Source organism: Triplophysa dalaica, chromosome 8 (genome assembly GCF_015846415.1).
Source record: "Triplophysa dalaica isolate WHDGS20190420 chromosome 8, ASM1584641v1, whole genome shotgun sequence".
Lineage (NCBI taxonomy): Eukaryota > Metazoa > Chordata > Actinopteri > Cypriniformes > Nemacheilidae > Triplophysa > Triplophysa dalaica.
This window is the reverse complement of record NC_079549.1, coordinates 10,919,490-10,938,285: the sequence shown is the minus strand read 5'-3', so window position 1 is coordinate 10,938,285 and position 18,796 is coordinate 10,919,490. Positions and strand designations below refer to the sequence as shown.

General features: G+C 38.7%; 1 protein-coding gene across 3 annotated transcripts; it reads right to left on the bottom strand.

Moving 5' to 3' along the window:
• Positions 1-2,531: 2,531 nt before the first annotated feature.
• Positions 2,532-18,314, bottom strand: arhgef7a (Rho guanine nucleotide exchange factor (GEF) 7a). Of its 3 annotated transcripts, XM_056755240.1 has the most exons (21): positions 17,646-18,314; positions 15,529-15,612; positions 13,034-13,118; positions 12,570-12,697; positions 12,236-12,437; positions 12,053-12,141; positions 11,792-11,886; positions 10,785-10,880; positions 10,330-10,452; positions 10,099-10,237; positions 9,734-9,793; positions 9,430-9,576; positions 8,614-8,700; positions 8,372-8,450; positions 8,137-8,276; positions 7,301-7,522; positions 7,104-7,197; positions 6,937-7,026; positions 4,355-4,451; positions 4,153-4,207; positions 2,532-4,057 (listed from the first exon to the last, which is right to left on the bottom strand). In XM_056755240.1, the coding sequence occupies exons 1-21, from the start codon at positions 17,808-17,810 to the stop codon at positions 3,935-3,937; spliced, it is 2,400 nt and encodes a 799-aa protein (XP_056611218.1). In that variant the 5' UTR covers positions 17,811-18,314; the 3' UTR covers positions 2,532-3,934. The 3 variants fall into 3 exon arrangements, with proteins under 3 accessions (XP_056611218.1, XP_056611220.1, XP_056611219.1); XM_056755242.1 differs by lacking the exons at positions 13,034-13,118; positions 17,646-18,314 and having other exon boundaries at positions 15,529-15,767; XM_056755241.1 differs by lacking the exons at positions 2,532-4,057; positions 4,153-4,207; positions 4,355-4,451 and adding an exon at positions 4,458-6,177 and having other exon boundaries at positions 17,646-18,306.
• Positions 18,315-18,796: the final 482 nt, after the last annotated feature.

The window sequence follows — 18,796 nt, the reverse complement described above, 5'->3', positions numbered from 1 at the left end:
TTTTGTTTGGGATTGAAAAAACTTTTACCCTCTAATCTTTAGAAAGTTGTCAAACTCTAAACTCTTTTGAAAACTCAAGTTATTATAGCTAATAAAGTTAAAGCACATACAAAACTCAAACACTCACGTACTGTTGATAGGCGATTTATTCAAGTGTCCTCATGTTGCAGCATCACCAGAAGTTCTTGTGCTGTAATTCCTATACAAGTTCTTCATTAAAACACAAATCCATTGATCGTAGAGACACACTTTCACGGTGGCACTCTTCATTGTTGCAGTTGCAGGATTGTGAGAGTTGAGTTTTGACCACCACAAAAATACATTCCTTTGATTGTTGGAGAGAAAGTTGCAGGCGCCTACAAAAACTGTCATAAACATACAATCTCACGAGTTGGATTTGCAGAAATTTGACCGGATTAAGCTTGCTTGTGAAAAATGTAGGTGATAGACAGGAGTCCAGGTCCACTGAAGGATCGAATCCACTGTTTATGCTGTGTAATGTAATGTTCATATACAGCAGTCCTCATCCGTAATAAGCAGGTAACACAAATCCAGAACTGGTCATGATCTACTATCTGTCTGGGGTTTAAACTCCAACTTGAGGTTTTGCAAACTCAATCCTCAAGGGTCCAGTTGCCCTCTGACCACCACATTATGTCGCCCCTTGCTTCAAGTAATCCAATACTTTTCCCACGGGAGGACCGGCAGAAGTTTGTTAGCACAATCAAACAAATCCTGAAGTTCTCAAGAGGCACAGAAAACACTGCTCGCGGAATAAAAGAGAGTGGAGGAGTGAATGGAAGTGAGAGAGCAAATGACAAAAAGACTGGTAGGTCAAACACGGGAGAGAAATGAGAGGCCTTGTAGACAGGCTGAAGTGAGAATGAAAGAATTATTGAGGAAAACGAGCAAATGAGGAGAGCTCAGAGGACCATGTCAGTAGCACGAGAGAGAGAGAAAGAGAGAAATTGGTGGTTACCAGAACCACCCACTGTGCAGACCGCAAATGAAGAGTCCAGGACCGATTCTTCTTCCCTCCCCTTATCCACAGAGCCATAGTCCTGTACTGCCTTCTAGCCTTTCCAGAGCATGAATATATTACTATCCACACAATGACGTTGCTTATTGTTTATGAATTACTGGCCTGCCTGACAACAAAGGCTATTTTCATAAGAAAACTCTAATTCATTTCAGTTCCTATTTGATTAGAGGCAGAAGAAAAGAAGCCCTTCGGTCATAGCCCCCAGAGGACTGTTTTTATTCAGTCGGTATGAATAGAGCTTTATTGCTCTTCTTTTCAGAAGCTGACGGGGAAAAGCTTTTAGAGTTAAACATTGACGAAAAATTATTGGGCGGCTGTTTTGTGCAATAACAAACCCCTTCAAAAGGACACTGAGCTCTTATCCTTCCACCACTCAGTCACTCTTTTCTCTTTCTTTTTTGGCAAATTGTAAAGCCTGGAAATTAATGACAGACAGTAGCAAAAGAGGGAGAGAGAGCGAAAGAGAGAGACCAGCTCGGTCACAATGCATGTCAAATCTAAATGATCACAGGCTAGTGAATAGACCACGAGAGAAAAAGAAAGACGGGGTCTAGGACGAACGCTTGCGTGAGCGCGCGTGTGTATAGATTGGTCAAAAGCTAATTGATTCAATGTCCGCAGACTCCCACTGTCCCTTTCGCGTGGGATTTCAAAGACGGGTAGTTTGGTTAACCGGCAGTTACCATGGAGAGGACATTAATACCTGGTCAGGGTCCTGGAGTCTAAAACATTGTTATACTTCACAGGTGACGCTAAACAAGAAACTTCCCACTGAGTGAACACCGTGGTGTCCACAAACACACATAAATTTGATGCTCATTTGGCGACGAACGACACATCTTTGAAAAGCGTGAAATACAATGGTGGGCTATATATGGCGAAAAAGCGACAGCCGTCTCCCAAACTCAATAAGCCGCACAAAGCGAAGAGAACAAAAATGAAAAGGCCAACCTGGCATTTATCTGCGGGTTTTATCTATACGCCAAAGGATAAATCAGGATAAATCAGGGCTTCCTTTTATCAGGAGGGCATTATGTTCCTTTGTATTTATGCAGGAATATTTAACAGGAGACAAAAGGTGACTTTCTCCTTATTCATCTGCGAACAAGGCAATGCTGGCATTCTGAAAAGCCTGACATTTGAGCTTTTTGCCAACACCAGCAAAATTATATCCTTTCCATTGTAAATCAATGAAGTAGAATCATCGCCCACAAAGGGACTAGATTGCCTTGTCACTGTAATAGGGCCTGGTGCATGCACAACCTTCACCCTCAACTGTTGTGTGTGCAGACGAAGACAAGGGCATAAAGTCATCCATGTCATCACGCCTTCCTCATGACAGAAACTTAAAGCTTAAACTTCTAAGTTAAGCTCACCGCAGCTGTGTTCAGACACAGACAGTTAATGTGTGTGTGATACATGTCATCACGCATCTGTTCATGTGGTGATGGTTTTCAGGTTTTATTATAGGCATCAGAGACATGACACATCTATCAAAAATGTCTTTATTTACAGAATTAATTTACAGTGAGGATCTGGGATTTGAGGTAAAGAACGATTCATGATAAAGAATTCACAGTTTATAAATAAGAGTTTGGCATATGTTTTGGTCACACTTAGAGAGGTATACAGTCTCAGCTTTGCGTGAAAGCAAGGGATGTTTGGAAGGTAGTGATACACGAGGTACCACAATAATACCATCACAATGGCACCTAGAGTTATGTACCCAACATAGTAACAAAAATACATACATACACCTTAATGCTGTTTCTCATTTGACTAGCTCCTATGAGCAAACGTGCCCACAGTTGAAATGAAAGTTTGACATTAAGTATCAAAATCGGAGTCATTTGTAAACTATAATGAAAACTTTGGGTGTCACGTCGTTGATTTATTCACAGATTCACCGTATTATGCTATCTTGTATCTGAATAAAAAATATTTTTAAAACGAAATGTAACAGTAAGATAAAATATTTAGAATCAACTCCTGACCCTTTGAAATGACACTGGTCATCTGTAGACAAGCAAGCAGATTGAACAATCATGTGCACAATCATAACATCTGTGATCAGTCAGGCTTTCTTACGCCTTTAAGAAACATATTGCCAAAAAAAATTATATCTTGATATTATTTACTATCCCTCATGTTGTTTCAAACACCAAACGAGAAGGTTATTCACTTTCATCACATAGCATATTAAGTTTTCTTTGAGTTATATGGATGAAAGTCATGAAACAACACAAGAGTGTATATGTCAAGAGGAATCATACTTGTTCTTGGACAATTGTTCCTGTACATTTTACCAGGTGAAAGGAAAACTCTTTAGTAATGCTCTTCCTATACAACAGTCACAACCTTTTGGATAGAGTCACCCAAAAATGAAAATTTGGTATCATGTACTCACACTTATGTTGTTCTAAACCTGTATAAATAAGAAATATATCTGGAAGGATGTTTGCAACCAAGCAGTTCTCTATTGACTTCCACAGTAGGAAAAAAACGAATACTATGGTATTCAGGGGTGCCCCTGAACGGTTTGGTTTCCCACATTCTTCAATATATCTTTTGCATTCAGCAGTAGAAATGTATACAGGTTTAGAAGGCGAGTAAATGATGACAAAAGATTCCTTTTTGTTGAACTGTCCCTTTAACAAAGACTTTAAGCAATGTGTGATACCATAATTGTGCAGATATAAAAATAGTGGTTCTCATTTAACTTAAGCAAGATGCTAGAAATAGAATGTGTTAGGAATTGAATGATGAAATTATCAACTGTAGTTAAGATCAAATATTGTACCGTCTAATAAGATCTTTTTGGAAAGAAAACCGTGCAATTCTTTAGCACTATAGTGTATCGCAGAACAAAACCGATATCTAGTCACAACGATATCATAAATTGGTTTCATCCCAGGAAAAGTCATTCATATTCTTAAGCATTTTTCTAACAATCTTCTCCAGATCTTTCCGGGCTTTTTGCTCTTCTTCCAAGGACTTTTTCATTTTTTTATTATCCTGTTGGAATAGTGAAGTTAACTTACTATACTATAAGGAATTCTTAATGGCAAATTTTTATAGAGAGAACACCTCTGACCTACGATCACACATACCTGTTTAAGTTCTTGTACCTCGCCTCGCAGGGCATAAACAACATCCACAAGGCTCCTGTGAGAAACATTTAGTTTTATTAAATACTGTAGCAATGAGTTTTAATGTATTGATCATTTAAATGCTGCATCTCGTGACATTTCTCTCCATAATTTATACAGTCTTTGTATACCATGTTTTAAGAGTAGACGCATGCAATCTTACTTTTCTTCCAGAGTCTGACCGTTAGTCTTCAACTCATCTAAAGTGAATTTCTCCTCCCCAGGAACAATCAGTGCTGGACCGGCATCTTTCCACTGTCCTGTTGCAAAAAAGAAGCCCACAGATTGATTTTTAGGATCCTTACTGTAGTTGGACACATTTATTATGTCAGTGACAAAACTATCGTGTCCCATAAGGTGGTTAGGACTGGATCAGACTTACACAGGACTGTGCGTGAGACGGGAGTTAGTCATGCAGAGAGGGATCGTCCGAGAAAATTAAAACAAACGTGTTGAAAAGAGGACCAACATGGGCCAACATGGAAAAAAACTTTCAGAGAGATTTCGGTTTATACAAATAGCATGTCTAACAGTTTTCAAAATAAAAATAATAGCTTAAATAAAAGATAATGCATTGTTCTGTCATTAAAGATCAATTTCTGGCAGAATAAACATTGTACAAAACAACCCCAGATTTATTCAAAATGTATATTACAACATTTGTGGTATTTTGTCATATATTTGACTCTGCATATATAACAAACACATAAATAATGTCAATTTCGAACCACGTAAACATCACTGACGTTTCTCAGTTCAACAGTTTTTTAAGAATATCTTCATAATACAACCGACAAAAGGGCAGTAAATATTCATATTCTTCTCGTTCATTTTTTAAACCACAGAATAGAACTTGGTCACAAGGAATCACATAACATGAGGAAATATACTCTGTCATCATTTAAATAATTGGCAAATCGGTTTGTCTGGTTTGTCTCAAACACATCGTACATAAGAGCAAAAGCATCAAACACTTTGACACAGTCTTGAGTGGTGAAGAACTCTCGACTTTACCGTCCACACATCAGTACTTCAACCAACATTACATTTAACATTTTTTTGTAAACTTCCATACGTTTCACCATGAAGGCAGACATCACTTTAAACTTACATGTTAAATACAAGCATACAAAAAGTCCAAAATCAAAATACATATACAAATTAAAAATAAATACATTTATATAACATAAGTATGAACAATCTTTCCCAGTAATACTGTCCCCAGTGCCTTGTAAGAACCAGAGGGATGAATTTAATGAAAGCTTGTTCATGGTAAAAGACCAATCAAAATGTTTACATTTAGTAAACACAGTCCGAGTTTTAATACCACATAACCCAGATGAATGACATTACGCTAATATGTAACGCTGTAATATGTGTACGCTAATATCTTTTCTCAGATTCGTCCTGGTTGTTTTCCGAATGCACTGTACCTTAGACAGCGTCGATCAATAAAATACATCCAGTAATGAGGGCAGCATGAATAACATCATCGTATTTTCAAAGGACACTTAAATAAATACCAAATGGCAGGTAAATAAACAAATAAAAGTCGTTGGGAGTGTCGTGGGTATTAAGATGTCAAGGCAACAGGGAACTGCTTTGGAAAAGTGATCACATCTGCAGAAAATGATGGAAGTGCAGATTAATACTAAACCATGAGTAAACACAAATAAATACAAATGACTTGAATAAATATGCATCGGTGTGACCCAATGATAAATAAATAAATAGGTTTGAAATAAATAAAAGTCATTTAAAACAAGAGGAGTGAGGAGAAGGTTTAGTTTTGGTGGGAGATGTAGGAGCTCTTACGAGAAACAGAGCCCATCCTGTAACTGTGAGCCGTCCATATACTGTCATAATCCGAGTCCTCTGATAGATCCGACGTGGCCTCTGGCCTGGAGATGCTGCTACGGCGGCCAAGAGAGTCCACGCTGGACTGATCCAAAACGTGGTTGTGCATGAGGTCAGTGCCATGCCATGCTAGACGGGACGTCCGGTCGCACATGATGAGAGCGGGAGCAAGTCATGAATGGATTGCAAATGGCAGGGAATAAAACGAAAAGGGGCAACCAAAAAATGTGCGTGGGTGGTCCAACCACAAAGAGAGGAAATCAAAGTAGCAATAATAATCGGGAAAAGGGAAATGAGTGTTCAATAAAATGGATGAAAATGAATGTGTGTGATGGGGAGAAGTAAATGATAGATAAATGATAAACATGTAAGTATGATGAGGAGGAGAGAGAAAGGATATTGTTATAAGAGATGCAAGAACAACTTCGATACGATATAACAGGGCAGCCGTTGTATGTTATACAGATTACTTGAATATATGAATCTATGAGAGTGACTTTTTTAGTGTTTATTTTGACTTTTCTTTTTGTTAGAAAAAAGATCCCATTAACAGTGGTAGAGGTCTGTTTTATAGTCTTTACATCTATCACAATTGTCCCAGACATTCAAAAAATATCTTTTAGTTCATTTTTACTACCAATGGCCTATTTATTTTGGTATCCCAAAGAGAAACCAGTGTCGGTTAGGGAAAGTTTGTGTATGGTTACCGTTCACACAAAGTATTTATCCACTTTGACATTGTTAGTAAACAAATTAGCAAGTCATGAAAATGTGTTTTAAGAGGGTTTCATTTCTAGACCTTCACAGGTTCAACACTGCCCTGATCGAACAACCATAATCTGCTACTTTCTCAGAGGAAAACAGACACGACGTATGCACATGACTTACTTGAGTTGAGGGTCTGTCTGGTTTTGGCACTCGTGCAGTAAGCCTCAATCACCTTGAGAATTTGAGCATCCTCCTCCAGAGCTACAGTACCTGCACAAGTCACAGCTTACATCAGCAACCTTGCAGAGATGCACAATATCAATAAGATCACCAAACCAGTGACTCACTCTTCCTCAGTGCAAACTCCTCATCAGACGGCTTTCTCTCTGGCTTTCTCTTGGGCAGCAGCTTTTTCATAGTCTTGGGGCTTTTACTGAGGTCCTGAGAAATGACAATGTGAGTGAATGCAAAAGGGTCAGACGCATTTTCCTGATTCTGTTAAGATACTATAAAAAAAACTTTAGCTTTCAGTATTCCAGTTTACCTCTTTATAGCAGAGAGCAGCTGAAGGTCTGAGTGGAGGTGCTGGACGCAGGCAACTCAAGCTCCAGGGTTTTTGGGTTTTGGGGGGCTCCAGGGGACCCCACATCATTGTGCTGTGAGGAGCCCCGTGAGAGGAGGGGTGCGGGAGAGTGTGGTAAGCGGGGGCGACCGTCAGGCTTCGGCTTTCCGCATGTCTGGATGGTGTCAGCGGGTGGGACGGAAGCTGGAGAAAGGGGTTAACATTTAGATTGCTGGAGAAATTTGAATCATAATGAATCGTATGTTAAGTAGCACAAACACAATCCTGTGCTCTGCCATTGTTGTTTTTGGATATGCCTATAGACTGAACAGGTAATATGCAGTACATGCTCATTATGTCACTGTTTACATAGATTTGCGTTTGCAATATTACAGTGTTGTTGTCAAGTTTGCATTTTCAGACCCCCCAAAGGTTTTCCATGTTTAGCTTCTATGTTTGACCGTTAAAGGTGTATTTTTGGTTTGTGTTGAAACAACTACAACCATCATGCAAAGTAATAGTTTTACCATTTGCGTTCTAACAATATATATGTGGTGAAGTAGGCGGGACGGAGGAGGAGGAGATCGGGAGCATAAGAGGACGAGTTACCGGACCGTCAATGAGAGAGGACCACGCCTGGCTTTTAGTTGTGGTTTGTGTTATTCGCTGGCAGTCGTCCGTGAGGGGCTACCGGCTATCTTTTTACTTTGTTGTTGTTTTATTAAATGGTTAAATGTTTGCCGGTTCCCGTCTCCTTCCTTCCCTCCTTTGAATTGTATTACAATATAATATTTATTCTATTAATAAAACACACTGACTGTGTGGCAGGGAACGGTGAGGGGCTTCATGCTGGGAGCCGCCATGGTGGTATGTTTGGTCTGTCTGTTCAGGTGCTCGAGCCAGTCCTGTAGATCCTGTTTGTTAAAGCAGATCACCTGAAGCCTTTCAAACATGCTTCCTGCATGAAAGAAACACGTGCATGGTTAACAAAAAAACAAAACAAAAGATTAAAAAACACTCAAACCGTGAAAACAAGAGCCAACATGTCCTTACCAGAGAGCTCAAAAGCATTTTTATGGCTTTCACAGTCTTCTAACGAGGTCACGGTCATTCCGTTTAAAGGCAGCTTGCCCTTAAAAACCAAGAAGACATATTTTCTCTTTGTGCCAAAGCCAGAAGGGCAATTTTAATGTGTATTTAGAGAAGGCTTGAGTGGATTTGAGAAGTAACAGAGCAGGACAGTGAGAATTATTTGGCCGTGTCATAATCACTTCTGACAGCGACTGGGTTCTGACCTGGTAGATGAAACCACTCATCCTTGGACTGGCAGACAGGATGAGCAGGACATGAGGAAACAGCAGAAGGTAACGCTCATGTCTCTCCTGAAGAAAACAGCATTTATGACTAGCATCTCATTTACACTAAACTCTTTAAAGTATATAAAATTTACATTTATATGTTTTAAAAATGTATAATACAAAAAATATCAGTTATATATGTATATATTATTATACATTTTCATATTTTATATTATATTACTACACATTTATAATTGTTATACATTTATATATAAATGTATAACCATTTATATAATATATATAATATATAAAGTTCAGATAAGATGCTGTCCATCTAAAACCTTGTATCTCTATAACTTGTCATTTACATTTTTTGCCATAAATCATTATTATTAGTCAACTTTTAAGTTTGGCACTGTGTTTTGCAAATATCTAAAAAAAACATTCTTTTGAAAAGTGCTTTCCATTTCTTGAAAAACATTGAAATTGGACATCCAAGATTTGAAAGGGCAGTGATGATATTTATATATTAATAAATAAATACACCAGAATCAGTACACTTTTTTCTAATACATGTTTTAGCATAATTCTAATGAATTGTTTTATGTTATAATAAAAATAATAGTAATCCAGTTTTTGCATTAATATGTTAAACCAATGCATGAATACGTAACTAGTTACTCTAATCCTGTAAATAGTGACTGCAAATGTGTCCATTTTGACACAGAATCTAATTTCTCTGTACATCCATAAACTAGGGCACTTTTATCAAAAAACTGATCTGTACAACATTAAGATTTGGTGGCGTCTCACCTCACAGCCGTGGTTCTGGACCATGGCCTGGCTCATATACAGCACTGAACCCAGAGTCTTGATATCTTCCCCCTCCCACAGCCGAATCATCTCGCCCAAGATCTGAAGCTCGAGCTCCTTGCGCTTCCGCACCTCCTGACATTGTGCCTGTAACCATGGAAACATTACGTTATCAAGGCTAGTTGCCATGGGAATGATCCACACCTAACTGCAGACGCAAAGCAGTCGTCAGAAGACATCAGTCTCTCAGAGCCGGAGGAAGAACGTTATAGCATGTTAACTAGACAGAAAGACAAATACTTACAGAGAGATTCTTGAAAGCTGCCATACACTTCTGAATCTCTGTCCTGTCTGGATGACCCTCCTGAAGGGGAAAAAGGAGATTTTAAGACCGAGTTTGCTTAAAAATGAATATGTTGTCATTTATTCACCCACATGATGTTTAACATCTGTTTGATCTTTCTTTTGTGGACATAAAAAGAGACATTATGAAAAGGCACAAGGAAACCTTCATAAAGGTCAGTTTTTTTAGACTTTTAGTTTTTTGTGTTCCACAGAAAAAAAGTTATGTGAGATTGGACATGATGAAGACTGTCCTTTTAAAAAGATTTTTAATCAAATCAATCACAAGATTGAACACATAACAACAGAAACTGTCTCCCTCTCTACCTCCATGTGTCTCTCCAGCTCCTTCAATAATGTGGGATATTTGTCCAGTCTCATGAAGGGTTTGCTGAGGCCCGAGGTCAGAGTGAGAATACCAGGGACGGTCGCACCTCTCGCCTCCATAAACACTCCAAGTTCTTCACTGTCAGGACAGATGTGATGCAATGATCATACATTTCAGCGGTGGAAAGGCTCGCTGTGAAATGAGGATATAGGTATGGAAGTGTACAGTACCTATGATCAGTGAGAACGCTGACTGCTGAAGGGTGGTTGGAGCAGTAAGACACATATAGAGATCTCGTCTGAGGCATGAGATTTAAGAAGAACCCTCCCACTTTCTGCTGCAGCTCCGGAAGTCTTCAACCCAGAACACAGTGGAAGAATTAGTTAGAATTATTTAGAAGAGATATGAAAAAAATTATAGTATCAAAGCTTTATTTTTAAACTCAATTAAGAACACTAGAGGTCAATAAAAACATTAGAAACCTCCGGTGACACTCCAATCGATTTAATGGACCGCACGTTTACTTTGCCCCAGTCTATTTTCATCATCTACAAGTCGCAACCTGATATATTTCATTGAGTCTCCATTTCACTAAGTGCTTCGGCCCACCTGTCGTAAATTATTCGGAGCCATTAAGAGAAGGGCTAGAAATCACATGACTGTTTACGGCCAGAATTTAACTCACTTGGTGCATTCCTCTAGTGACTGGACCAGAGTCTGCTGGAAAGTGCTGATCTCCTCCAGGTTCCCGAGGATGATACTGGCGTCTGAAGTGCTCGGTCTATGATAATGGGAAGCAGAGGGAACTGTAAATCATGTTTAATAATCAGCCTTGACTAATTATTACAATTGAGCATCTTTCATCTCTCCAAATGCCACTTGTTATGCTGAACATCATACAAGCTCTGTTTAAGACCTGGAGAGCTGCTTGTTGCCTTTTAAGGTACCATGGAGTCATAAATGATGTGACTGCAACCGATCAACTAGCTCTGTCAAACGATTACTCACATCCAGAATAAATGAGAAATTAAGACTGTCATGTTAATGGTTACACTGTCTGGATCCTCCCCTATCTCCCATCTAGTGCATTATTTGTCATTCACCATGTAGGACATAATAAATGTGCTAACAAGTGGCTGATATGAGGCGCTGCTTCCGCAGCTCTCATAGAGAAGGGGGCGGGACGCTTCCAATCCTAAAGCAGATGTGATTGGACGAGAACTTTGACAAGAAGCTGAAATTTCGACTGATGTCATAGAATTTCCCTTTTTTTTTTACTGCATTTGCCAGACTGTCAGTTTGAACGCTTATATCTTCTAAATGGGAATTTTGTCAGCACGTAGGAGCATATCAGTTTGACGTCCTCAAGGCCTAGTTATTTAAAATAAAAGGAAAAAACATTTAGATTTATTTCATCGGGGCTTTAAAGGCTATATATTTAAAGAATTAATTAACACAGAAATAAAAAAATCTCAAAAGGTTAATGATAATGTATGTATTTGCTCTTTTCTTTTTCCGAATACATTTTTGGGGGTAAGCTATTACTTTAAGTTGCCATCCTTCCTGTCAACGGCATGCCTTGTAATAGCTTAAAACACTGTTTCCAAATATAGCTCACCAAGATTTGTAACAGAGCTTCAGTGTTCTACATTGCACATTTGTAATTGACACTATAAAAGCAACGCTTCTCACTTTTCTGTCATCTGTAGTGGTCTCAGGTAGTTGGACAGGATGTTCTGGAGCTCCTTTGAGTACTCCGTTTCAGTTTCTAGAATGTTCTGTAGCACCTGAAAGCAAACAAACAGGAGCTATTTTTAGAAGAGACATTTACAGTGTACTTGGTGATATGCTTTAGCTTTTGAACATGCCCACATGTTTGTTTCAGCCAAGTGATTACCATTGACGCACAAAACCTCCCACATGGTAAACACAGACGGAGGAAACGGTGCTCACCAGGTTGTAGTATGTTTTACTGATGGATGTGGAATCAAAACCTTTGGGAGGGCTTTTAAGAGTTCCAGATTTAGGAGACACTGGTTTGTCTGTGAGGAGACAATAAGTGACACAATATGATGATATGCTCACAATTTGATGTAATTGTTATGTAACAGTAAATGGACAGTGGTGGACACATACCGAATCCTTTGACCTCTCTGACGTAATTGCTTGGAAACCAGCCTGTCTTGCCGTTGAAAGTTCCTTCCCACCATCCCCCTTCTTCTGTGCGGGTAACATTGATGATGTCACCCTTGTTGAAAGAAAGCTCATCCTCATTGGTCTGCTGGAAGTCGAAGCGAGCTTTCACCACTAACTGAGCGTTACTGTTCTCCGTCATGTCCTGAAGCAGAAGAATATTGTATGAGAGACACAAAGTGCCCAGTATCTCCAGTCACACACAGGTGCCATCAAATCCTGATATTTTCATGAATCTGCATCTCAGTTTGAGATGTCTAACAGCGATGCTGCTTACCAAGCTACGGAACTGGTTATGAAGCACTTTAGAAGATCGGCCCAGCGAAGACTGGGAGGCCAGAGATTCGAAGGATTTGATCCGGTGGGCGGTGCGTGTACATACAGAGTCACTGTCGATGCCAATATCTATACCAGCAGAGCGACAGAAAAAATAGTACACACATATGTATAACATAAACTTAAAAAAAAAAAAACTTTAATCTGTGAATATGTGCAGTTCAATTCAATTCAAGTTATTTACATAGCGCTTTTCACAGTGTGCATTGTTCCATAGCAGCTTTACAGGCACAAATAAGAAAATCACAGAAAGCTAAAACACAGCCCAGTGCATGGTGTTTTTAGACCAAGCAAGATCATTCTACTAAATAACATCTAATAAATAAATAATTAAATAAATTGAGTTGAGATTGAAACGTTCGCACTTATTGTTCAATTCTGATTATGAATAAAAAACATGCATACCTGCAGTCACTTTATTGAGGGCAACTAGTGTAGTTAAGACTTTGCTAAAGTTATGGGCCTGAAGCAGGTCAGCAGCCTCGAAAGGCTACAGAGAGAGAAAAACATTATATAGAACATTTAGCAAGTCAGATGAAACAGACAGAGAAATGCCAAGATTATTTCTAAAGGAACATTTCATGTGGCCAAACACATGATGTATGCAAACTTAAATACAGTAAACTTAGCTTTAACTAACTAAGCACAAAGCAGCTTCTTATCTAGAGATGTTTCCAACTCTATATTGTCTAGCCTGTGTTTGCCTTCCTGGGAGTGTTAGGGCCATTTGCTTGACAGTGGTGTGGTTCAGTTGTGTGCATCTTGAATGAGAGGAGAATAAGATTCACTTTCCGCTCTGATTACAGTTTGTGCCCCAAGAGAAGCAAAGAGAAGTGGCCTATAACAAACGCTCTCGCTTTTAAAGAAAAAACTACGCTGGCATTTTAATGATTAAATATCTCATTTTTACATATGTCTCTTTGCAAATGCTGCCCTAGTTTGATAGCTCAAGCAAATATTTGCCCAAAGTTCTTGCATTTAATTTAAAATTGATAGTTCACCCAAATATGAAAATTCTGTCATCGCTTACTCATCCTCTTGTTATCTCAAACCTGTATGACTTTCTTTCTTCCGCAGAACACAAAAGAAGAAAATTGGTAACAAAACAGCGAAGGGACCCATTCACTTCTATTTGTAAGTTACACAAAACCAATGCAACTGAATGGGAGCCAGTTTACAACATTCTTCAAAATATCTTATTTTGTGTTCTGCAGAAAAAAGTAATATAGATTAGAAATTACATGAGGGTTATGGGTGAACTATAACTTGAAATTATTTTGTCTGTATAAAGGAGGTAAAGATGCTATACGTCATCTACCAACATATGGTTTTGTCTAAAGGACGCACAACTTTATAATATAGTACTGAATATAATGTTAGCTAAAGCAAATAAGTCGATTCATTGCACATTATACCAGGAAACTAACTGAATGAATGTCAAACATTTCTAACCAGGCCCTTATAATGTTCTGCTGTGATATCTTCTGGGTGACTGAACATTAAACACAATGAAAGCTGCGATAAAAAATGAGGGCAAAAAGTATAGACAGATTTGATGTGATGTTAAACATAAGATTGGCATGTGCAAAAATATTAAAACCTGGAGTGAAAAACACTCCTGAGTTAAAGAATATAATGTCCTTGAAACATCTGTGACAAATGCTCACAGCGGGAATCTTTTATAAACAATTCTCAAAATAAGCATCTTTAAAATGCTCACCAGTACCTTCGGCCTGACATGCTTAAAGCCTTGAAAAGAACAGTGTACCTGCCCTTCTTCATGAAGGGACCTCACCAATACCATAAAACAAACACAAGCTCGTGAGGGCTGGTCAAGTAAAGCTCTGGACACTGCCAGACCAAACAGACACCTCTTGAGAGGTCAGCAAAGAGAACATCAAAGTCCCAATGCCAAATATTATTTTATAAACCAAGAATTTCGCATGTAAAATGAAAAACTTTTTAGTTTTTTTCCAAAAAGCAATTTGGTTGAAAATATGTGCCTATCAAGAGCTCTACATGCGACGTGTGTCTCAACCCCGCCACTTTTGGACACACTTGACAATACATGAGCTTTACCCTGAACCATCTGTTCTATAATAAATGCGCATAGATCAAAATCCTTCTAGCCCTTTGTATGTCATTGTTTGTCGATGCACAAATTGTCATTTACCTAACAATTTAAATCGATAAATCGGTTTATAGCATCATTCACAGGCACTGATAACACACAGCTCAAGAATTTCTATAGATTTTCATACATTTGGGGAGGGGATTATCCTGTGTTTACTGCTGCATCCTACTTGATCTTAATGATGACTGAACCGCTCAATTCAAGTTCTTGTTTTTCTATAACAAGCCATTATTTTTCTTCATATCACAAGCTTACATTGGTGATGATGTTATATTTCATATAGAGGCTGTGTGTGCAATGTTTTGGTGGTAACCTTTTTTAAGGTCAAAATAAACAAAGCAGTAAAATAAGTTTTAACTTGCATTCAACCCCATCTTTACAGATTTACATTTTAAGAGTCACTTTTGTTCTGCAATAACAATCCCTTAAGCTTCGAATCATGGAGACCCAAGTGAAATCAGAAGATTTAATGAATGGATAAAGTATCGCCATTCATGATGATGGCACAGCGGTTCAATAGACCATGCTGTATTGCACATGCTCTTTAGCAAAAACATTGTGACGAAAATCAAATCCAGCAATATTTTTCATCACACGACTAAGTTAAGCTTTTTGTCCGGGCTATGATCATGAATTTTCGATCTTCTCTGTCCGGAGTTGAGTCCCCTCAGTCTACTTCGCGCATCTTTTGTTGATTGTTTTCATGATCGTGGCTCCAATGCAACAATACTGCAGCATATAGTCAATGATAAACGCATTGACTTACCTCGACGCGAAACACAGCGCAACCCTTCAGAAACTCCGTGATGTTGCTCAAGCGCTCGCTGTCGGTCTTGGGGTCTTGGAAGATCTGTGAAGAAGAGCAGATGGGAAGCCTCTAAATGTGTCGCTTTGCTCAACGTTTTAATCTTGGAGAACTGACTAAATGCATGAAAATCCACGGATTGACTGTGGCTGACTTTGTTCACAACCGCACACACATTGGGATCTAAGGCTCTGTGTGGAAGTGAGCAGCATCAGGAGGAAATGACGTTTCAGACGGGCGCCGAACACAATGGGACAAACGGGACGAGAACAACACACCCGTGCGCCGGCGGGCAAAATGAAACCCACTGGTAAGCCATTCAAAAAGACAATGAATGACAATACAACCGTTAATAAAAATAACCCAAAATCATGCAACAGTTTAAGCTTTTCATATAAGCGTCATGTATATTTCACGTTTTTGGCTCGTATGGTGAGCTCCCGTTGTATATTTTTAGGGGGAGCAAATACTGACGTTTGTTTAATGTCACAAATTTTGAAAAGAAATCCCAATCTCTGCCAAACAAATCTTATTTTGTATTTATTCCACGATGTTTAAGCATGAATGCATATTTGGTCGATGTGTTGTAAGATAAAAGTGTGAAGTTGTGTAAACCCGAGGTAATGAATATTTCCCTTAAATGTTGTTTCTCTATAATGTTAACTCATCGATGAACAACAGTATGATTCTGAGGTAAATCTACCTGAAAGTAAAAAATCATGTTTGGGACATGAGATGTTTGTGTATCATTCACACTGATGAGTCACGCCTGTGATACTAAGGGGATTTCTTGGATGTCCCTTACATTTTGTGTGTAAGGTTTTTCAACTTGACAGCAACATGATGCTGTTTCCCACACAGTCTCAAAAGAGGTAAAGTGCACTAATCTTTCCGTTTCCTCTTTAAATATGCAAACTCACACGTTTTAGTTGCCCATGCCAACATTCATAAGCCCTCATGTCAACATTGTATTATATCGTTACAGACAACTGTAAAGTTAAGTGAGTTGTGGAGTTAAGTTTTGAAGAGGTTATTGGTGTCATTAACTCGTAGTCATTGCATCCAGACATGACTCTTAATATGACCTCCTATGACCTCCCTGCATTCACCAAAACAAGAGAGAACGATAATGCATTATTTATGGATAAGATGAACTACACATGCTTTAGAAAACACACTAGCTAGACCTTAGTGGTTATTGTATTGTTCTTAATTATTAACCTAGTAAATTTCCTGTTTGAATTATTTGAGGTCTTACATGTATATAAAAATATTTTTGGGTCTCATCGATTTGCATTTACCTTCAGGCATATTATTCAGTGGAGAGATCTAAAACATGTTGTATTCATTCTTATATATTGCCTTCACTCTTGGTTATGATGAGTTTTTATACATTAAGAATATTTAGCTAAGATTACTCACTCAGAAAATCAAACTATTGCATTCTATATATGTGTAGTTTTCCAAAATATGTTGAAATATAAAGGCCCCCTTGAGGAGAAAAAAACACTGTTTCTCTAAATGAGAGCCCTTTTCTTCTTGTCTATATGGTGGCCCATTTCTAATTGCAAGAATAAATGCCTGGCTAAACTAGATCAATAATAGATTGCATATTGGTGCTATTCATACACAGCCTTGTTATGCGATTTGCATGCGCTTATCCTCAGGTTTCCATAACGTTCACTTGTCATTTACATCTCGCAGTCCTACCTGCATCCGGTAAATATCCAGACCATTACACATTTATTTTTCTCGCCGCATTCTGTAAAATAAACGACATACATGACATATCTAATACAAGTCTTACATCATATTTTTAACTGAGGACTAGTTGTTTTGCCTTGAGCAACATCGGCAACAGCGCGCACTGATCGCCTCGATCGTCTGCCGACCTGCTGTTATGTATAACTGTATGTAACATGTATGTATAGACAGAGAATTTAACGTCTGATATGATGTTCGAGACATGAACTGAACAGAATACTGATCTTATAATAAATATCAACGCGTGTGTATAGGATTACAGAAAAAATAAACGCACTGAAACGCGGTGCGTCAAAGGGAGGGTGCGCGCTTACCCTGTCAGTGGTGCCTGGACGCAGCCGCTCCAGTAACCTGCACAGGACGACCCCATCCTTTAACGAAGATTGCAGAAATCCATCCGGATCCGAAATGGTCTTTTTCGGCGACTCCAAAACCCCAAGCGTAATGAGCCACGTAACCGTTTGTTCCGCCGGATTCATGGCCACACCAGCAAGGTCGATGCTTTCAGTCTGTGAGCAGTGAAAACCAGGCTATCTATTATGATCCAGCCGTTAAACTGGGCACCATTTTCTCTAAATCTGTTATTTGAGGTGATTTCGCATTATATGTTATTTAGTCCGTCTTGCTCCATAGAGATGAGTAACGCTATCCATTCGCCCCCATTTCCTTTATTACGACAAGCTGTCAAACGCCTTTCACTGGAATACAGTCAGTGCAGTAAACCTGCATCGTCTGCTTCACATCTTCCGGCAGATGACATCACTGCATAGACAGCTTTTTATGTGACCAGTCTTATCCCGCCTGCTTTGCATTTGGAGTGAACATATATAGGTTCAAATCGTCTTTGCATTACAAATGTGTCATAAAATAATATTGTGGTGTGTTTTTTTGTGTTCCGACGCTTTAGTGTATTCATGATGAGAAAAATGCACGTGATGAGAGACTCGTCATGAATTGAGATTCATAAGCCACAAAGTGTGAGTAGAAAGCGTGTTCATCCGTATAAATAAGAGAACACTCATCCTTTTTCGATTGTTTAGTTTTTAAACAGGTTATATTTGATCGTGAAACTAATCCAGTTATTAAACAGTCCGCTGGGTGGCGTACTTTTTCATAACATTTGATGGTCATATTACTCGGTCAAAGGGATGCGCAAGACAGACATACATTCATTCTTGTTTTTTTATTCTTGTTGAATAACATTGATGTGTTTCCATGTGTGTCTGGCTAAAACTATATGATAAGAGATTCTGTGTGTCCACTGTACTTGTGTATTTTTAGTACCATGATATTGAGCAACATGGATGTAGGGCCTACATTGAAACAAAGTATAATCTAATTCATCCTAAAGGTGTGGTGGAATTGAAACATCAAAATAATAACAAATCAGAATTTGCCACAATCCCGAAAAACATCACTCAGTTAACCTCACAACTTCTCCCTCCTGAATCATCTGGCTGGCTAC

Coding starts and splice junctions, on each gene's coding strand:
- arhgef7a (XM_056755240.1), bottom strand. CDS start 17,810: ATGAATCCGGCGGAACAAACGGTTACGTGGCTCATTACGCTTGGGGTT. Junction 10,881..11,791: donor CCACTACAGATGACAGAAAA/GTGAGAAGCGTT, acceptor CCATTATCATAG/ACCGAGCACTTCAGACGCCA. Junction 7,027..7,103: donor GGAGTTTGCACTGAGGAAGA/GTGAGTCACTGG, acceptor TGACTTGTGCAG/GTACTGTAGCTCTGGAGGAG.